The 20999-nt window shown below is 35.3% G+C and overlaps 1 protein-coding gene across 1 annotated transcript in view; it reads right to left on the reverse strand.

Moving 5' to 3' along the window:
- The window catches only part of edil3 (EGF like repeats and discoidin domains 3), a 143840-nt gene extending 139984 nt beyond the window's left edge, over positions 1-3856 (reverse strand). The window contains 1 exon segment of the mRNA XM_023344053.1: positions 3828-3856. Coding sequence (XP_023199821.1) covers positions 3828-3856 — 29 coding nt within the window.
- Positions 3857-20999: the final 17143 nt, after the last annotated feature.

The raw sequence follows: 20999 nt of genomic DNA on the forward strand, positions 1-20999 counted from the left end.
ATTAAAACACCCACAAGTACTACTGCTTGGCATATTTTATGATATACTGCTCCTCTTTGAACTTGTTTCAGATTTGCTCATTATAATTTTATGTAATATCACAAGACAAAGAAAAAAAAAATTTTTCACCGTCACCACATGATTGCTAATTATAAGGGGATACTGCAAAGTACACCAGCAGAATTTAGAATTAGTTTTTTAGACACTTGACATTGTAAACTGAAGCTGACTTCACTGTTTTATAAGTAGGACCAAAGCTAATATATTTATTGTATGAATCTGTCTATTTAAAGCACTTGAAATGACTATATCTTTTGTATACACAGTGTACAGAAGTAGATGTTTGCCTGTTTTGAGCTGGTAAAATCTTGAACAGGTGCTACATCAATAAAATTAAATGAACTGATTTGAAAGCTGTCATTTTGGCTGTGTGTTTAAGGTTGTTGCTATGCTGAAAGCTAAACCTTCACCCCAGCCACCAGTCTTGTGGAATTACTAACAGGTTTTAATCTATTATTGCATAATTAGGGTACCACCATGTCTCACTTTGGGAAATGGCGTGTTTAGGTTTATGTAAAGTGTTATTTAGCGTGTAAAAAGTTTAATTTTGACCTAATGAGGTTTTCTTCCATACCCTGTGGCAAATATGATGTTTAATACTTTTACTCCAGCAATGACTTTCTTCTTGGTCCTCTTCCAGAGGAGAGATTTGTGTAGTGTGCAGCTGGTTTTCCTTTCTACAGATGCCGCTTCCCACCTGAGCTGTGAATCTCTGCTACTCTTATAGAGTAATCAAAGCTCTCTTAGCTACACAATGCTCTCCTTTTGTTGACAGTCAGTTTAGGAGGATGTCCATATATTGGTCTGTTTTACAAACTTCCAACTTCCAAAACATTGACACTATATAAGTGCATGACAGACTTCTTATATTTATTTTACCTTAAGCCAAAGTTTTTTTGGAGGAATCTGTTGATGTTGTATTGGTCATTGGCAGTGGTACTGTACAACATAGCTGAAAACAACATGTTTGTGGGGATTAGTAACCCATTTACCCCAAGACATGTTATTATAGATATCATGTCTCTTCTTCCAGACTTAGTTTTTATGATTGTGGTTGTTTGTTTCCATCACAAGATCTGGCAGCATCTGCTCCAGCAGAGACAGCTATAAACAGGATGGCTGTTGATACAAAGAAGATCCTCTCTTGTGGTGCATTACAGATGTTTGTAAAACTATGTGTTTTCAGGGATGTGGTTGTAATTAAGTAATTTGATGGATGCAAACACCACAGTGTAATTAGGGGATGCAATTTGACTCATTCATCCAACTTGTAATATGTAAACTAGAGTCTGAATGGAAAATTATGTTTGTGACTCATGGAAACACTAAAACTGTAATGTTTTCATATTTTTAAAAAAAGATTCAGAAGGATTTGTGTAATAATCTGTTACTTGTTGTCTGCCTTCTTCTGGAACCTTCCTTTATATCAGGGATCTGTAGCCTCTGACCCTAAAACTTAGAGATCGTCAGTGCCTACACATTGAGTTTCTTTATAAAGTGGGAAAATAATATGATCCCATTGTTGATGAAATCGTTTTTCTAGTTCAGTCTTCTTTTTTCACCAGGTTGGACATTGATCTTTTAAGCGGTAGTCTCTTCTTTACCAAAAGGACTCATTGGGTCTCATTCTGTTCAAGAAAAGCTCAATGTTTTTCTTTCTTCCAAAACCTAAACACAGAGAACCTACATAAAGCTTCTAAAGTCATTCCAACGATCAAGTAGGTTTTGCGGTTCAGGAAAACATTTATTTTAGTTGGCGTGAAGGTGAAAACATCTTTTTGGCTTGTAAAGGTTACTAACCCCTGGTCTAGACACATATTTAATTTATTCAGCTACAAGCGAGCAGGAGTCTGAAGACCATGAGTCATAAAGCAATTTCATTTGAAATTATTTTTTCCTGAAGTTGGATTCCCTTGTGGTTTGATTTAAAGTCCATATTTCCAAGAGACAGACAAATGGATTAGTCACTCTCTGTGTGAGTGATGATGACCTTTAGCTCATGCAGTAGATTTATTTGTGACTGACATGTGCTACAATAATACAAAAATAAATTGTGATTTCCCAAGAACTCAGAGGTCATCTACTGGGGATAATATGAGAGTCTATAAAGTTAAAAAAAATAATTATTTAGTAAACACTTTATGATCAGTTCAGTGTTTCCATAAAACTATACAGTATGTAATATTAATATTACAGTATACAGGTGCATTGAAAACTGTCATTTTATCTCTTTCATGTTTTTATAATTTTGGATTTACATGATAGTTAACAAAAAGGAGGACTTAATTTTAAAATGGAATGAAAAAGGATAAATGTTTTTTTTCTGTTGTGTTTTTGAAAAGTAAATATCTGAAAAGTATTCATTCTTCCTGACTTATTTTTCTCAGAGAATCGGTTCAATCTCAGTCAGAGCCTCAAATTGCTATCTGCATTTTTAAAGTTACTTACATATTCTTAAGATAAATCTGAGCCTGGATTTTGACTGGACCGTTCTGATGAATGTGCTTTGATCTTAACCATAACAATGCAGTTGTTCAAACAGTAATCATTTTATTCAGTCATCACAGAAAAAATACATTTAGTATATCAATAATTACACACTAACCATTATGTTACAGAAAGTGCAATGACTGGCATACATACACATCAATAAAGCTACATTTTTGAATGAAAGGAAAACTAAAAAAACATCATTACACTTGTAACCCTCAGAAATCCTAGCTTTAAAAACCATTTATAGGTGTTATTTGTTTCATACCAGGATTTCATGGCAATAAAAGAAACACATTTCTTAGACTTAGTGTGTAACTTTGCGTACAGGGATTAAGAAAGTCACTAAAACCACATAAGAGAGAAATGGTGTACCGTTTTCTTTTTATCTTGAGGATACGTTTTGCTGTTTTTTATTGCCTTAACACATTAACACTTTGTTAATGTGTGTTAAGGTCACATTAACAAAGTCAGTCTGTCTGTCCTATTTCATGTTTAACCACCTTAAAACCAAGGAAAAACTTTTAAGATAATTAAGTTTTTTTATTTGAGATTTTATGTGAAGGGCGCTGTTTTATTCAAACTGACAAACAATTAATAAAATGTTGTTGTTTTTTAAGTTAAGCTAAGCTATCAACAGAAAAAAATTACATTGCAGCACAAAGCCAACTCTGTCAAAGCTTCCTCATTAACAAGGATGGTTTGCTTATCTGTCACTGATTTTCAAAGTTTGCTTTTTTCAGCATTTTATCATTAGGAAACTAGATGGAACAATCTTGAATATCAGGTAGCGTACTAAGTTTCTCAAAGTCTTTGCTAAAACATGCCATTGAAAAAGTGTCTGAAACCCATTGTAACAAGGAACTATGTGGCTACTCAGCCAAGTCCAATCATCTATCGTTTGAATCGCTACATCCAATTGTGAGCCTAGGTTGAGGGGTTAGTTCTTGTCTCAAAATCAATGTTTTTCAACCCTGGTCCTCAAGACACATGTTTAGCCATTCTCTGCTTCAGTACACATGGTTTCAATTGATGGCTGATTAACAGGCTTTTGCTGAATTGCCGGTAAGCATCTAAAACATGCAGGTCAGTGTGCCTTGAGGAGCAGGGTTACATTATGCTAAAATACACTTAATTCTCTGCCACTTACTTGTCTGTAGGACAGTGGACTTGCCTATTGGCAGTGAAGCAGAACTGATTACTGCAGATGTCAACCACTTGTTACTTAATATCCTGGACGTCATTGAGACCTGGATCAGGTCCAAGAACAAGCCTACCCTTGCTGCACTTTGGGACAACCGTACATTCTCCCAAACCCCTTGTACATTTGGGTGAGGTGGTCAAATAGACCTGGTACTTTCTAATCAACAGAAATACAAACAACTGCTACCGATAAATATAAATATATCACCTTAGAATACCTTGCTGTCTTGGAAACTGGACAGGTAAAAACGATATCCTGCAGTCACCAACCTCAGAGCTGCAGAAAGGAAAACACAACAAATCTTGCAGATCTAATAAAATTCCAGGCACTGCTATCATAATTTTTCCCTGACTGATGCAGAAAAGGCTTTCTACATTGTCAAGATTCACAGTGCTACTGACACCAGGAAACTATTTTTTTACCATAAAATAGAACTTAACCTTCCACCTTCACCACCTACCAACCTGACAGCAGACAGCTTCCCTAATTCCAGAGGTGCCACCAACTCAGCTTGCTGAAGTCCTACTGAATGTGTGATCAGTGAAATATGACAACTAGTAAGGAATACTTGCCCCACTCCTTTGTAAGTAATGATTAGGCAGTATTTTAATTATTCAGATGTTATGTAAAGGAACTACATTGGTTGTGGCTGTGTCAGAGACAGTCAGAAACTCTTCTTTGTAATAGAAAAATTAAAATTCTCTTGTGTCAGTCTTCTCAAAGAAGGTGCTTGACATTTTCGTTTTCCAACAGTCATTCTGGAGTTGTGTTAGGTTTCCACAAGTTTATTTTTTTTATTCCCAGTGAACTGAAAAACAGCTGTGACTGATGGCGTAAGAGAACTTGCAAATGCAAAGTTTGTACTACTGGTCCAGCACAGCATTTATACTTTCATTAAAATACCAAACAAATTGAAAATATGTATAGAATACTCACTAATACTTATCTATCTATGTTTTCTAAAGTTTAGTTCGGTAATTGCAAAGTATTGGTGAAAATAAAAGTGATCCATTCATTGAAAATCTCCATTACAGCAGACAACTATTCAAACTCTATTAGTCCTTCCTGAATCTGTGTGGATGTACGTGGTACACTGCAGGCTCATGTGTGAGCCCACACTCTGTCACCTGCTGGCTTACCAGTGTAAGTTCATGAAAAAAATATGTAAACACACATGGCTAGCTGTCAGACAGAAATGCGGAGCACCTCCCAAATTCATATCCAGCCCTTTGATGTTTCACAAAATATTTATTTTATGTTTGAATGAATTGCAATTATTCATCTTTTCATTAAAGTGGACATTGTGCAGCTTTACCTTAGAAGTAATTGTTGCAAAAAAAATTAAAAAAATTTGTTAACAGAGTGTCACTTGTGCTTTTGTTCTTTGCAGCCAAAACAATATTTAGAGTAGATTACTTCAAATGTGAAAATAACACCTAGCTTTTTTCCATGGCTTTTCTGTACTTGACAGATAGATCTACAGGAAAGGTAGTGTGGCTAATATTATTTTCAGATAAGCATAATGCAAGTGACAGTGCATTTACAAGGGAGTTAGGAAAACTAAGGGATAAGGTTGCTGAAATAGTTTAAGATGCTGAAGAAACTGAGGATTTGCTGCCTGGTAAAGCTCAAGGACAAAAGAAAACAAAGTTTCAGGTATCTTGATGATCAAACAGGTCATGTTTCAGAGTGGGATTATTGTTTTTGTATTCTGTAGGTGTACTGACAAATATCCTGTTAGTGATATTGCAATGTGGCAACATTGCATTGATACAACATTACTTAATTTTTTTAAAAGTGTTCAATAAATGTATAGTATTATGCATGGTACATCAATAATTGCAATGTCTCAATGCATTTTAGCTCCTTCTATGACTCTTTTGAAAAGGGCATATTGCAAAAAAAGAAAAGAAAAAAGAATTTACATTTCTTTTCATAACCAAAAGTGGTCAAAAATACATAGGCCAAAAATTTGATTATTATAAATGACACATTAAAAGGATAACTTAAGGCTAACCACAAGTTAAACAAATGCATCACTTGGACAAATGCATATACTGTATATATATATATACATATATATGCATCTTGTGGATTTCATTGGAGGTATGTGAATAATGATCTGCTTTATGATGGTGAGCATGATTATGCAAGCTCAAACACATTAATTAACTAATCTGAATGCAAGCTGGACCACTAGTGTAACAGAACCTGAGCAAGGAAAAGGTCTCTCTTGAGTCCTCAGTATCTCCACCCACACTCATCTCCATAGAAACCACAAATCTCAGGGGGCCTGCATGAAATAAAAAAGATGAACAGTTTCCGAGTCACAGTTTGGTTCTGCCTCCTTACCACAGTTAATTGCACACATGTGGGTTATGCTAGGAGTCCATATGGTTGATGCTTACATATTTACACTCATTTACATATTTTAACAGACAAATAGTTATCAAACAAGTGTGAATGCAAACCCATATGTTAATGCATACACATACAATAGACATTACTTTAAACCCCTCAATATCAGACCTTTTTTTTATGTCAGCATCATGCAGACGGTTTTATAGGGAACTGCATTACGACAACAGCTGACAGCAAAGTCAGAAATGTGAACATACAAAAAATTCTTCATGATTATCTGTTCCAAATTCATAAGTACATTAGAATGAGAAGATAAATCAAATATAATATTTAAACTAAGCCCTTAAGACAAAAAAGTTATACTTTTTATTCATTTTGTCACTAAATTGTCCATCAAGTCTAATAAATTCACACACAAACTACCTGTTATTTCAGTTCTCTGCCTTGATCAAGGGGTCTGCCATAAGGCTATATTTTGGATGTTTTTGTCAGCCAGAAGAGATTATACTCCTCTGGCTCCAGCAAATCCATTTCTCTCATGTTCAACAAACCTGAGCAGCAAAAAACCACTGGATCTTCATAACAGAGCACAAGGTTATGCAATGAATCTTTATTCTAAGAAACTTATTTTAAAGTTCAAGGGAATTAATGCCTTAATGCTATTATCTCTTCATTCAGTCATAGTTCTTGTCTGAATTATATTTTTGCAAGGCCACAAAAATGAAAACACAAGTGGTAAAATGTCCTTAATGAAATAAAGGTTATTTCAACTCAGAGCATTAAAGATGGCAAAATAATAAATGTGACATAAAATGAAGTCAATTGTAATTACGCAACATGTGTATTAATATTAAGACTGTGGCACAATTACTTCAATTTATTTCTATAAGCTATAACAGCAGGATTTTTGTGCAGCATAAATTTTATCTTTTGGATGGATAGGATTTCCGTTACACGTCAAGGCCATGAATAATTTCACTTCAATTTTGTTTAGTGTATTCTGATTCTGTTTAGATTAATTCCTTCTGATTTAGTTCAATTATACCCAGACGTTCTTTGCATATATATTTGATTTTTAGAACTTTACAACATAACTCAGAAAATAATAACATAACAGCTCAGACCCAGTGTGCCACACAAAACACAGGAGGATGTTGATAAGGAACAACAACAAAAGTGCGTTAAGTTAGACAAATCCCTGAAGCATAATGGATTTGTCCAACTTAGTCCAAGTATGGTTCCCAAAACTTGAGGAAAAACTCTGTCCTACAATGTAAGACACACGTCAAATATTCTAATGGCACTAAGTCCTGCAGTACTCTTTGCCAAACTTTAACAGTAGATCCTCTCGCACTAGTCCATTGCATCAAGATATTTTTCCTTGCAGGAAAAGTAAGCAATGCACTCTCTTTTTATCATTCAAGGTCACATTTTTACAAAAGATTCATTCGTACACATATTCCTAATATTTTCTGTATTTCACAAATAATATCAGACCAACATTTCTGCAACCACAAACATGTCAAAAACATTATGTCAAAGTCCCAATTTATGTTCTACAGAAATCAGAGTCAAAATAGAGTCTGTGGTTTGGTAAAATATGTATTCTATGAAGAATTTTAAGTTGCACTGATTGATTTTATTGATTGATTGGGATTTGTTTTAAGCCATTCAGATGTCAGATTTCTGGCATGCTTTGGATCGTTGCTCACTGCATTACTGAGAATTGTGACGTCGTTAAAACAGAATAAACAAAATGTAAACAAAATGTTTGCAACACCAGCTGAACACCCTGTTTGGTTTTGCTTTACTTTGTGGCTTCATTATATCTAAATAAAAGTATCACATCACTTGAGTAATGTTTGGCCACTCATTTGAAATAAATCGAAGAAATCAAACTATTATCACACTGTTACCACAAGCCAAAAAAAGAGTGAAATCACTTAGTGTGTGGTGATGAGTTCGAGAGGCTTTTTAGGTTTATTTATAGTCTTCTGCCACCTTTTTTTATTTGTTTACAGATTTCTAATAAAAACCACTCCGTGGAGCCATTTCAGGGATTAGAAAATAATATTGATGAATGTAGAAAAGGGTTATTTAGGGGGAAATAATTGAGAGTCTTTACTTCTCTCATGCAAATTAAAGCGTATGTAAGCAGCTTTATTTGAAATAAATGAAGATCCAAGCTTTAGCACCACATTCATTGTTTAATATCTCTATGTATTCGTTTGATACATAAAACCACTATTGGATATGGCAGTAACGTCGGCATATGGCTTCAAGAAGGCTCGTCAGGCAAATGAAATAGTAATTATGACTGAGTGCCACTCCAAACATGGGAAATTGATGTTTTCCTACCCATTTCATCTTCGGGATGGGTGGCTTATTTCCAATCTATCTGCATGCATAACATCATATCAGCACTGAGCAGGTTTGGACATTCAGTCCCTGTTTTGTTTCTCTATAATTGATTGAGTTGTCAGCTGCTCCAGCTTCCATTGCTCAGGTACAATTTGATTCAACTTTCAGATTGTTTTCAATTTCAAAATGGAAGTGGAAAATACTTAATGTATATTGTCACCTTTCTGAAATAATGGTCTAAGTCACTTTTTGCAAATAAAAAAAAAAAAAAAAACTTCATGTACTCTTTCCACTAGATTATCATCTATGGACATTATAATAGAATCACTTATTATCAGAAATTATGAATTTTGTTTTATTCCAGTTCATTGATAATTTATTGTAATTAAGTCACTCATTAAGTTTAGATATCTCTCAAGTCATATGTTCCATAGGGTTTTTAAATCATTCTCAGAATGATATAAAATAAACATATCTACATTCACATGTAGATATGTTTATTTTAAGAAAGATTGCCTTTGCATTGTGTCTTTACAACAAACACATGTTTAACATGTCCTGTTAAATTTCATTTTCTTCCAGGGTCCCAGCAGGGGGGCCTACAAAGCTGTCATGAATTGTGAGTTTGTGGATGGACCAAAATGCAGACAGGAGCTGGGAGTATGGATCATGTTGAATGTTTTAATGAAAAACTTACCAAAACCACAAGGAGCCAGAAGAGAACAAAAAAAAAATCAGGAACAAACGAAAGCCAAGGCGCAAGAGTGGAAAACAGGATCTAATAGAGTATCACGGGAAGAACTGGCAAACAGTGAGAGGAGCAAAAGTGTGTAGGTACTGGGAGAGTGAAGGTGGAACAATGGACCTGGGCTGGTTGGTTAACTGATTGTAGGTGTGAGGAGAGAGAGCAGAAGGCAGGCCAAGGAGAGAGAGAGAGGGAAAGTGGCACACAGGGCAAGGGAGAGTACACAGGGGACTAGGAAAAAAACCTAACACTAAAGAATGAGTAGATATACAAAGACAATTAAACTAAGTTAAAAAGAATAACTAGAGGCAAGAAATAAACAATAAACTAGAATCACTAAGAAAGAGCAGAACTAAAGCAAAAGCAGAAACAATGCTGATCTAATAAAAAAACACTCAGTCAAATAAAATATACGCCCTGATGAATCTCGTTTGTCAGATTAAAAGCACTTTTAAGCAGGTATTAAACATACTGTTAATCAAGCCCACATTTCTTTATGTGGGCTTATACTGCTCAAAAAAATAAAGGGAACACTTAAACAGGTGTTTAACACTTAAAGTGTTCCCTTTATTTTTTGAGCAGTATATATCTATATATATATATATATATATATATAGATATAGATATATATATATATATATCTATATATATCTATATATCTATATCTATATCTATATATATATATATATATATATATATATAGTCTTAAACCTTTTTCATATTTAGGAAGAAAATCATCTTAACAATAATAAAGATTTTCAAATATCCATCTGTGTGTAGTTAATCATTACAGTGTATTTTCTTAGTGATAAAGTTCTTAAAATAAATGGACTTTTCAATAATATTCTAATTTATTGTATGGATGTACATATACTGACAATAAAAAATACCCCCTCGTAATACACTGCCTGTCTTCCTTGCTTTTGTTCTCGTTTCTCACTCCTAGCTCACATTGACTCACTCTGGGGACAGCATGTGAACAATACAGCAGACTGGCGGTGGGTGTCAGGAGAGATGTTGCTGGTTCTGTGAACAGAGACCTTATGCAAGTGTTTTCTTGTTGTTTCCATCTGTAAAATTCCAGGCCTGATGAAGCACTAAAACATGTTGTATTATATATTTTACAATTATTTAGAATGGAATCTTACTTCCTGAGTTTAAGCCAGAGAGTGACCTTACCCATTTGTTCCACAGAGATTGGGGTAGCTATCTTTTCCCCATCTGCAGGAGTTACTCTCGCTTAGCATTTTGAAAGATTTTCCCCCAGAGCCTTGACATCCTAAGAACAATGGATGTTTACAGCTTGTGGGCTATGCTCCTCGGCATTCTTTTCTAATGTTTATCACAGATTATTTAATGCTGCAGTTCAGAATGTGTAGTAGATCACCTTAATAAATCTTAGAAAGCCAGTTTGCTGTATCAGCACGTAATATGAAAACATACACTATATACACATCTACCATATGTTTGCAATGTAACTAATACAACAAACTCAGCAGGTGGTTTTATTATGCTCTTTTAGTTTTGATGTTGTAGATATCCCAGGCAAAGTTAAAACATATAATGTTTCATGAAAACATATTGTATAATCTATTTCTTAAATATGATCCATGTTGTGCATTCTAGCACAGCAGGAAAAGTCAAAATGCCTAAGCTCAAGCAACTCTGATCCTGCAACACCTTCTGTCTTCTTCCCGTAGCTGTTGCTCACTTATGCACATTATCTGCATGGAATCTTTACCCGACATGGGCCTCCAACATACAGATAAGTAACTGCTGCCCTCTGGCTTGTGATTTCTCTGTTTCCTGTTAGATCTGTGTTTGATTAATATCGCTCATTGCCTGAAAAACCTATCCATAAAGTTGTCTTTGATGATAAATGGGTGCCATGTAAACAGGAGATGTGGGTATGTAAATGAGTTTGTCTTTTTGGCGTGCTACTTGGTCCCCAGTTAGATAACGCATGACATAATTCCCTAAGCCTTGATAAGGGAAGACATGTAGGTTTTAGGGCTAATGCAGGCATGTGGAGAATTATTTAATTTCCAAGCCAATGCAGAGTTTGTGTTTGCATTCAACGAGATAGCGGAATTACATCTGAATGTAGTTTGCAGGTGTAAATGAATTAGAATTAATTATATTTGCCTTGCAGTCAAGGGGTGGATTTATTTTCTTGGCTTGGATGAAATTTAGCATTGTTCTTTGATGAGTCAACATCTACACTTGCTCAATTTACACACTTTTTCAATTGTTTGTTATAAGAGATAGTAAAACAACCAATTGCATGAAAATAATTCAATGCATTTCAGCATCTAAATTGGGAGAAGATGACTTAATAAAGTTCAAGCTGAGTCTCCGAATAGGGAAGAGATGGGATTTAAGCTACTTTGAACATGGCTGCCATACTGGCTGATCTGAGTATTTCAGAAATTGGTGCGCATAGCAATAGTTCTGGTTTAAAGAAAATGGTCTGAAGAGAGTCTTGGGAGCAGTGACATGCAGTAAAGTTTATGACTGGTGAGGTACTGACTAGTGTGCAATTTGATCTTTTATAACCAAAAATAGAATCTTATATTTCAGTTTTGTCACTTGTTTAAAAAATAAAAGTAGCTCATTACTGAACAAGAAATCCAGCATTGACACAATCATTAAATCACTATCTCATTTTTATTTGTAACAAATATGTTAAGCTTATATCTACAGCTACCGAAAATATTTTAATTTATGGAGTATTTAACATCTTATGGGTGTAAAACATGAGTGACAGAAAGCTGTCACAGATGACAGCTTTCTTTTCAAATTCACTGTGAGGTTACATGTAATTGTTCAGTTTCCTTTAATGTCCCTGACAAGCACACTGATTTTATTAATAACACAGTCTGTCTGATTTTCTCCTGATCAAACCAAAAGTGAGGCAGTAACTCAAAAAGATCAGATGATCCAATGTGAAATCCCAGAAGGCATTGTCCCTCTTGTATCCCACAGCTTTCCCGTGTGAGATAATTTACAGCTTCCAAAGGGATTACGAATGGAAAAATATGGACCTATTGATTACTGAAGCAACACTTCTTTCCATAGATCAGTGGTTCCCAAAAATCCGCCCAAAAAAAGGAAAACAAAAAACTACTGGGCACACATATCATTCAACCAGACATAAACCTGTACACATAATTTATTTCACACTTCAGGTTGCAACAAAACAAACTACAAACCATCTTTACAGTGAAACACTTCTGTATAATTGTTTTGTTTTTTTCTTCATTCATCCATACCGGTTCCCACGCCCGCCCTGCAATGGCACTGCACCCCACCTAGGGGGCGCACCCCATACTTTGGGAACCACTACCATAGATGAACAAGCTTTCCGATTTCTTTTTTTTTTTACAATGATTATTTAGGTTAAACACTTAAATTCTAACTTCAGCATGTTTTAAATTTCAAAATCCTTGTCCCCGAAAGCATTTGCAAACTATACTCTGACTTTTTTATGTTGCTTTTGGAGGAAGAAGTTCTGCTTTTCTGACTGGCCTATCAGATCATGTTGGCACAGAACTCGTTTTGCTTTGGATGATGACTCAGCAGCGTCAGCCAGAATCTAAAAAATGTCTTTTGCTTTTGCTCAAGGGTTGACAACAACAAAACACATTTTACTTTATGGAACAGAACCTGTCTCCTTCCTGAACAGCATTATGTCTGGAGACCCGGGTATCCAAAGGTAAACTAGACAAGAGGAGGTTTGCCTTCCTCCCTTGCTTTTTGGTGTAATTAGAATAAAAAGGGGAAGAAAGGAGTCATATAAAAATTAAAAAAATGTTTGCTTTTTGTTATGGCTGCTGTGTACAATTTTAAAACAAGTCACAGGTAAAAAGAGTTGCACTTAAGTTACAAATCCAAAGACATCAGATTTGGCCTCCCAACTCGACTCTAGACACAAATTGGACTTGAGATCTGGGACACAACTGCCATTAACAATTTTTACTTTACGTAATCAGCAGTGGAAGAATAAGAACTCAGCAAGAATAAATTAGTTAAGTAATGTATTTATTTTGTCTTCTCTGAAGCATCATAGTTCACAGTACCATTAATCACAGTTTTGATAGAGGTGCAGGTATTCTGGTAGAGAAGGGTGCATTAATCACTGGCATTTGTAAAGTCTGGGCAAAAGAAGTAGAATAGCAACCTGAGAATGTCCATTTCAGTCTCTAAAGACTTGAGACCTGAGTTGGACATGGATATAGTCATTCACCACATTAGGAAATATTAATCCTAATGTGATTCAATATTCCCAAACTCTTTTGCATTAGCAATCTTTAGAGAGAGACAGAGTTTTCTGCGATTTCAAAACAAACACATAGTTGTCTACAACAATGAAAATGTTGGTACACATGCATATAAAATTAACCATTAAGATATATCACTCTAAATGGATTAATCTTACCCTGCAGCTGCAACATGCAATATTTAATGGGATGATGTACATATTGAGAAATAAACAGTTTTCAATTTGTCTGTAATTAGTTTGCTAATTTAATTTTTTCATGTTTTTATCACCCTAAAATGAACTGCTTTTATCTGCATGCACAGCAGACTACACCATAGAAGTAAACCATCAAAAATACATAGACTAAGATGGTTGCTGTATTCAAAATGTCAGCTAGATTTTTTTTTTCTCAAAATATTTATATTCTCTCTACAAGTACAAAAGGTTAAACAGCCTTGTGAAACTGCGCTACTGAAAGTGTATTTTTTTCATCCATAGGTTGGTTTCTTCTCTACTTTACAACAGACTGATCCAACATCACCTAATATGGAACATCATGCCCCCGAGTGCTTTAAAACTAGTCAATGCATTTGTTACTCTTGTGGTGGCTATAGTAAAGCTTTACTATGTTAAGTCAAAATAGAGAAAAACTCTGAGAAGCCGTTTGCTGATCTTACATACTGCACTGAGAGTTCTATTGTGAGTTAAAATAGGAAATTATATTTATCCAGTTTTTAATAGAGTAATACAACTAGGCCAGTGTTAAAAAATGTTTTACTTCTATAAAGGTACGAATTCAGACAGCGAAAAATATAGAACCATCTGAGCAAAACCATTCTTTTCTATATTCCTAAGAAAACAACTCATTCTCAGACCGTAGGTTTACTTGAAGTGCCAGGAAAAATCTGAAAATAGACAGGTTTTAGTTATCAGGTCCTGACTTGTGGAACCAGCTCACAGTTTTGATTAGGGAGTTTTATACACTAGGACAGGTGCAGGCAGTTCATCTGCACAAAGGGTCACATAAACAAATGTGCCAAGCCACTGGCTGAAACTAAGAACATATTTAAAGTATACTGTTAATAGAATATTTGTTTAGGAGTTGTATAGGATAATAAAATGCAAGCCACCACACAGACAACTGAAACTTCGTAATTACTATACAAAAAATATATGTATTCATCTACATAAATAAATAACATAAATAAATAAATAAATAACAGTCAAAAATAACAGTCAAAAATAACCAAGGCTTTGTACTTCATGGTGTGTTTAAGTCTGATATTTTAAATTCAAGTTGCAAGTTGAGAATAAGTTTGACTATTTTCCACAACCTTAGCACAGTACTCTACCTTTGACTTCTCTAAATAAATCCATAGATGCATGTCTTTTTAAAAACTCCACATTAAGCTTTCTTTTTTTGCCCAAGCTGGCATTTTTTGGAGAAAATCACATCTCTCTGTCTCTGTGTACAGAGTGCCTAGTTAAAATGCAGCACTGCTGGAGGACTGTACAAGAGAGCTCACTTTGCTACTGAATTCAGGAACACGGTGGCCTTGCAATAAAAGCATATCTCTTCTTTTGTTTCAAGTAAAAGTAGCACATTTGGCTTCCAGTGCAGAATTAAGACTTTCACAAATTTCATTTCCAATTTCCATGTTAGCTCGTCTGAAGGACTGGATTTGGCCTGAGACTAATAAACTGAGCAGGTCATTGGTGGGCTTTCCTTTTTGATAAAGGTTATTATTAGTAAGAGTCTATTAGACTATCTTGTGCAATGTCTATATTTATGGTGCCACAGGTCACAGGAGATATAGACTACCTTGTCTGCTTTGCTGTGTTCACTCTCTACTTAGTATTATTGGAAAATATTCAGATAGTGCTGCTGTTATTTTGTGAACTATCTTCTTACTATATGTTTGTCCTTTTGAAAAACATACAGTAAACCTACAGAAAACATTACTTTGTTTTCTGTCCAAATGGCAGTCAGGGATGGTTCTAAAGCTTGTTTTTAAATGTTTCTACAGAAAAAAAAAAAAGATAAATCACATCTGGTGAGATGTGATTATAAACTTTTGACTCTCGCTAATTTCTGAAGTACTAAAAGACAGCTACACACCTCACATGTTGATGATATAAAATGCATATTGGAGAATATACATATAATGCATTGCAGGGTCAAAATGCTCACTTGTACAGTATTTTTTTCGCACAATATAGATCATAAGAAAATTTTGATTTTATTCCACTGCAAAATCTGAATGCAAACACAAAAATAAGACATTGTATGTAAGCACCACATGTGTTTTGAAGCCTGAATAACTCTTCTGCTCACTGCACAAGTTACACACGACTTAATTATATACTGTATATATTCTGACCGTCAACAGAAAAGGCAATACACTTATACAAATCAATCATTTGAATTTCTCTCTTAGACTGCAACCTACTTCCTCCATTATTATTATTATTATTATTACAGTCACAGTTCTGATTACAGAGGCTCTCAGTGAGTGCCAGCTGGAGACATCCTCGAAGGAAGGATGTCTGGAAGTAAATTACTGAGCCAAAAAAGTAAGAAGTAAAATATACTATGTACTAATAGTTTTCATTTGAGGGAAAACGACAAATTTTACACTGCTTTCGCGTAAATTAATATTGCTGAGTTTGTGACTCAGTGCGGCACCATATGTGTCTCTTTAAGTCTCTTTGGTAAAAGTACAATGCATGAGAAGAAATTAAGTCACCAATAGTTGGTTCTCTGCCAGGACTGAGGACATTGGCAGGGAGGTGGACAAGCACCACACGAATGACTGATGAGTGGCTCAAGCAGCAGCAATGTGAGAAACCTCTTATCTTGTCTGAGCAGATTTTCAGTGCTTCTCCATCTAATGGAACAACAGTGGAGCAGACCAAAAGTTTATTGTTCCGCCTGTTTGACTTACAATAAACTACAGTCAGTGGTCTAAAAGACTGAAGCTCCTTATCCAAATTTCAAATTATATTGGTGGTTCAATGGTGACCACAAAATTGATGGATTGCTAAAAGTGGAAAAAATTTACATTTATTTAATTTGTTTTTGTAAATGTAACATTTGTGTTTGGTTTTGGAACAAGAACATTTCACAACAGAACATTACGGCCACAGATAAAGCACTTTACTGGCAACACAACATGTCCCACACCCCCCATAAACCACTTAATATCAGTCAATGCCAGACCATCCAACCCCACCCGGCCTAACGACACACAAACCATCATTCCATCTATGACCACTAAAATGAGGTTTATTTTGATACAGGAAATTTGAAATAAAACACAAAAGCATTTTTGAATATTAATCTTTTTGATAACAAATCTGAGTAAAATGTGTGATTGTCAGACTTTGGAATGAGAGTGAACTTTGATCTGGAGAAAACCTCTTGTGATTTCTCGTCAGTGAGAAATTATGTCAAACTGTAACCGCAAGATCTTTGTGATGTTTAATGAAAGAGCAATCTGACATTCTCTGCTGCAGACTTTTGAAGCATGCTTAGTCATTTCTTTTCCAAATATAATGTCACTTGTTCATGTTCTTTGAATAGCTGTGCTATAAACTAACAGTATTAGATTCAGAAGGACAATTAGGTTTCTACAATGCTTTTCAAAAGTATTCAAACCACTTGATGTTTTTGTCAAACTGTGTAATATTACAACCAAAAACTGCTGTATATGCGTTTTATAGTGGCTTTATTTGAAAGACCATCAAAAAAAAAAGGAGCTTAATTGTAAGACTGCAGCAAATTTACAGATTTTTATAAAAGACATTTCAGAAAATGTGGCATCTCGTTCCATTTAATCCCCTGGAATCAATACTTTGTAGAACAACAATCTATGGCTGCTCTCATACCCAACCAATACACTGCATCATATGCAGATGACACCACCATAGTCAGCCTAATCTGTGAAGAGGGTCAAGAAATAAAATCCAGGATAAGGAGTAAAATCCACCTGATCACCAGAAAACAACCAGACTCTGAAAGTCCAAAAAGACCAAAGAACTTATTGTGGACTTCATAAAAAACAAAAATGACCCTGCTCCTCTCCTCATCGATGGCATACGAGTGGAAACTGTCACCGACTAGACCAGCACTGACTGAAAAAATCACTGGCTGCCCTCTGCCCACCCTGAAGCATATTGCAACATGCTGTAGCCTCAGGAAAACTACAGCATCACAGGAGACCTCTCACATTCTGCCCTGTTTGAACTGTTACCCTCTGCGAGGCATTTCACATTCAACAAGACTAACCAACAACTTCTTCTCCTGGACCATCAGAATTGCTAACATTCATTGACAGACACAGTCAAGTAAAAACAGAATCCCATAACACCCCAAAACAAAAAAAACAAAACTCTGACGCTTCCAAGCAATTTCATTTTTTTCTAGGGAAGTACCAATTTAAAAAAGAAAAAAAAATCTGTTATTCCTTAGTTCTCTTCATGTTTTTTGCCAATTTTTGTCCTTTTAATGACTATTTTTCTTCGATGGCTACGGATGGCTTAGTGGGAGCAACCTCAATTCTGTTGTGCTTCAGGGTGTAATGACAATAAACACTATTCTATTCTATTCTTCTGATCAAACACTTGTTACGAAGGAAAAGGCTAATATTCTTGCTTACACTGAAGACACATGATTATGTATTTATGTACAATTTTGAGATGACAGATGCACAAATCCCACTGATTGCATTGACACGGCTAATATTCTAATGAGCTTTCCTTCCAGTGCTTTTAATCACATCAAAAAAAGGCAAGAATTATTATGAGTGATTCAGTTTTGAGTTGATTTCTACCCCAACCTACTAAATCCTTGAGTTCCCCCAGTGTTGTGCATGAATGTTATTTAAACAAGTATGCCCAAGAGTGGTATTAAATTTTGAGGAAATTTTAAACTAGTTTTTTCATTTAAACTTTGCCTCTGGATTCTCACTCTGGTTGCAATAAACTATTCTCTGTTTAGACGTGAGTGGTTGCTCTAAAATTAGAGCATCTAGAAAACGCTGCAGTCATTTCTTGTTGAAAAAAGTTTCAATTCTTATTTAGGAAATATTGTTTTCTTATCAATCCAAGCTTTTTAACTCTCTTACACTAAAATGTGTGCCTTTCTCTTCATGTTCAGTTTAATAAAAAAATAAATAAATAAATAAAAAGAACAGCAAGTTTTAAGAATCTATACTTAAAGCATGTGAACATTGGTTCCTGCACACACAGTTTTTTATGCACTCATGACAATACTTTAACCATGACCTTAATATTCAGGCACCAAATAGCTGCACAGAAAAATTACTTTAAGAAAACAGACAACCTAAGATAAAGATAAGTAAAATATTAGTTATATAGATATAGAATTGAAGACTTTATCAAGTGGTATGGTATCTGTACCAGTTTGTTCCCCCAGGCTGTCTGTCTGATGAACACAATGAACACAGTAGTGCCAAAGTAAGCAGCTGCTTTGCTGTGAAACAAAATCCGTTTGCACCGTTTAACTAGTCTTTTTTCAGTTATTGTATGTACACCCCTACATACACATACTGTATATGTAAACACAAGTTTACAAGTTGGAGTTTTGTATCTTGTCTGAAGTTAATACATTGTTAAGCTTACAGACATTACCCCATTTAATCCCACCGGCAGCAATTGTTGCCAGACATCTTTTCTAAGGTCTGGAAGCTCTAAACCAATAGTTTTGACTTTTGCCTGTAAGCTGAGTGTAGGAAAATTTAGTCAAATTCTTATCTGCACCAATTCTACCAATTCTAACCGATTCTGAGTAAATTCTGATTCAAGTTTCTTTAACTATTATTGCTTTTTTCTTCCTTTTTTTACTGGCATTACTTTCTGTCTTCTCATATTTTGGGGCCACATTGTTATTTGAAAGAAACTTCACATTAGTTTCTCTCCTCTGCAGCAGGAGTTAAGATTCATATCATGAAATTTTCTAATCATGAGCCAAACATGAATATGGCACTTGTGACAATATACTTAACATTACAGTGGCAACTATGTTCAGTCTTTGCAAAACACCTGGAATACTTTAAAGGGAAATTGAGCACACTCCTCTGGAGAGTTTTGATGAAAAGACCATAGCTGGGAATCACACTGCTCATCAGATGTAGTGCTTGTCTGCCAATACAGAACTCAAATGTGTCAAGGTAAGACATTGAAATTACATTGAGCCCTATGTATTCTGTCTTCATACTTTTGTTTTGCTTCAGTGTTGGGGTGAGCAGTCCATAATCTGCATGTTCTCCTGTTGTCTGTTTTTGTTGAAGAATAAATGAAGGAATTACAGAAAATTGTTCACTTTAAATCAGCACAGAGAAAATGGTCTCCAGTTACACATGAAAGTGGAATATAAAGCTACATTTGCAGATACTAACAATCTGCATTTCACAAGGAACCACTGATTGTTGCCGTTTTCTAAGACAAATCTCTCCGTAACCACTCTGTAGTTAGACAGGTGGAGATGACCAACTTAATCAATTTGCCTGATCAGTTCATTGTGATACTGTCTTGACCATTTTCAAAGTACTTTAAGAAAAGCCTCTCCAATAGAATCTCTATTGGTGAATAATATACAACTCAAATCTTTCACTCAGAAAGTGTATAGGGCCCTCAACAATCTCACTGTAAAAGTAAAAGGCAGATGAGAAACGGATGTGGGTACAATAGAGGCTGTGAACTGGGGGGCTTTGTGCGGCCCTCAAAGGTTCTGGTGTCTAACTCCTATTGGGAGAGACAATTTAAGATCTTTTATAGGCTACATATCTCACTCCTGAGGCCAGATACAGGATGAAGCCAGTGCTGTCAGAAATCTGTATTAAATGTCAATCTGTTGTTGGATCATTTATTTTCTGTTTGTGGACTTGCCCTTACATTTAACAGTTCTGGGGTGTAATAGCTCAACGGTTTGATATAATTTGTAAGCAGAGTCTGCATCTGAGCACAAGGACTTTCTTGTTGGGACTGATTGAGGAGCTTCCTGCTGATCTGCGCAACAAAATACCGCCATATGGGTCAGTGATAAAGCCCCCACCCTCAGTCAGTGGAAGCAGACTGTGGCTGGTATGATTCCACTTGAAGCACAAAGCTTTGAAGTATAAGCCTTTTTTTTATTTTATAGTCCTTGGGATCCATTCTTTACCTAACATAGTAATTTATTTCTGTTTCTTTTTTTTTTTTTTACATATACTGCCGTCAGCTGCTTATTCAGTTATATCTTTTTATTTTATTATATTTTTTTCCAAAAACATGACTGTTAGGTTAATTGATTTCTCTAAATTCTCCGTAGGTGTGTGTGTGTGTATGGTTGTTTGTCCTGTCTGTCTCTGTGTTGCCCTACGACAGACTGGCGACCTGTCCAGGGTGAACCCCGCATCTGGCCCAGAACGTTAGCTGGAGATGGGCACCAGCACCTCTCCTGACCCCACTAGGGACAAGGGTGTTAGAAAATGGATGGATGGATGGATTTTATTATA

The sequence above is a fragment of the Xiphophorus maculatus genome, chromosome 12, assembly GCF_002775205.1.
Source record: "Xiphophorus maculatus strain JP 163 A chromosome 12, X_maculatus-5.0-male, whole genome shotgun sequence".
In the NCBI taxonomy this organism is placed as follows: Eukaryota; Metazoa; Chordata; class Actinopteri; order Cyprinodontiformes; family Poeciliidae; genus Xiphophorus; species Xiphophorus maculatus.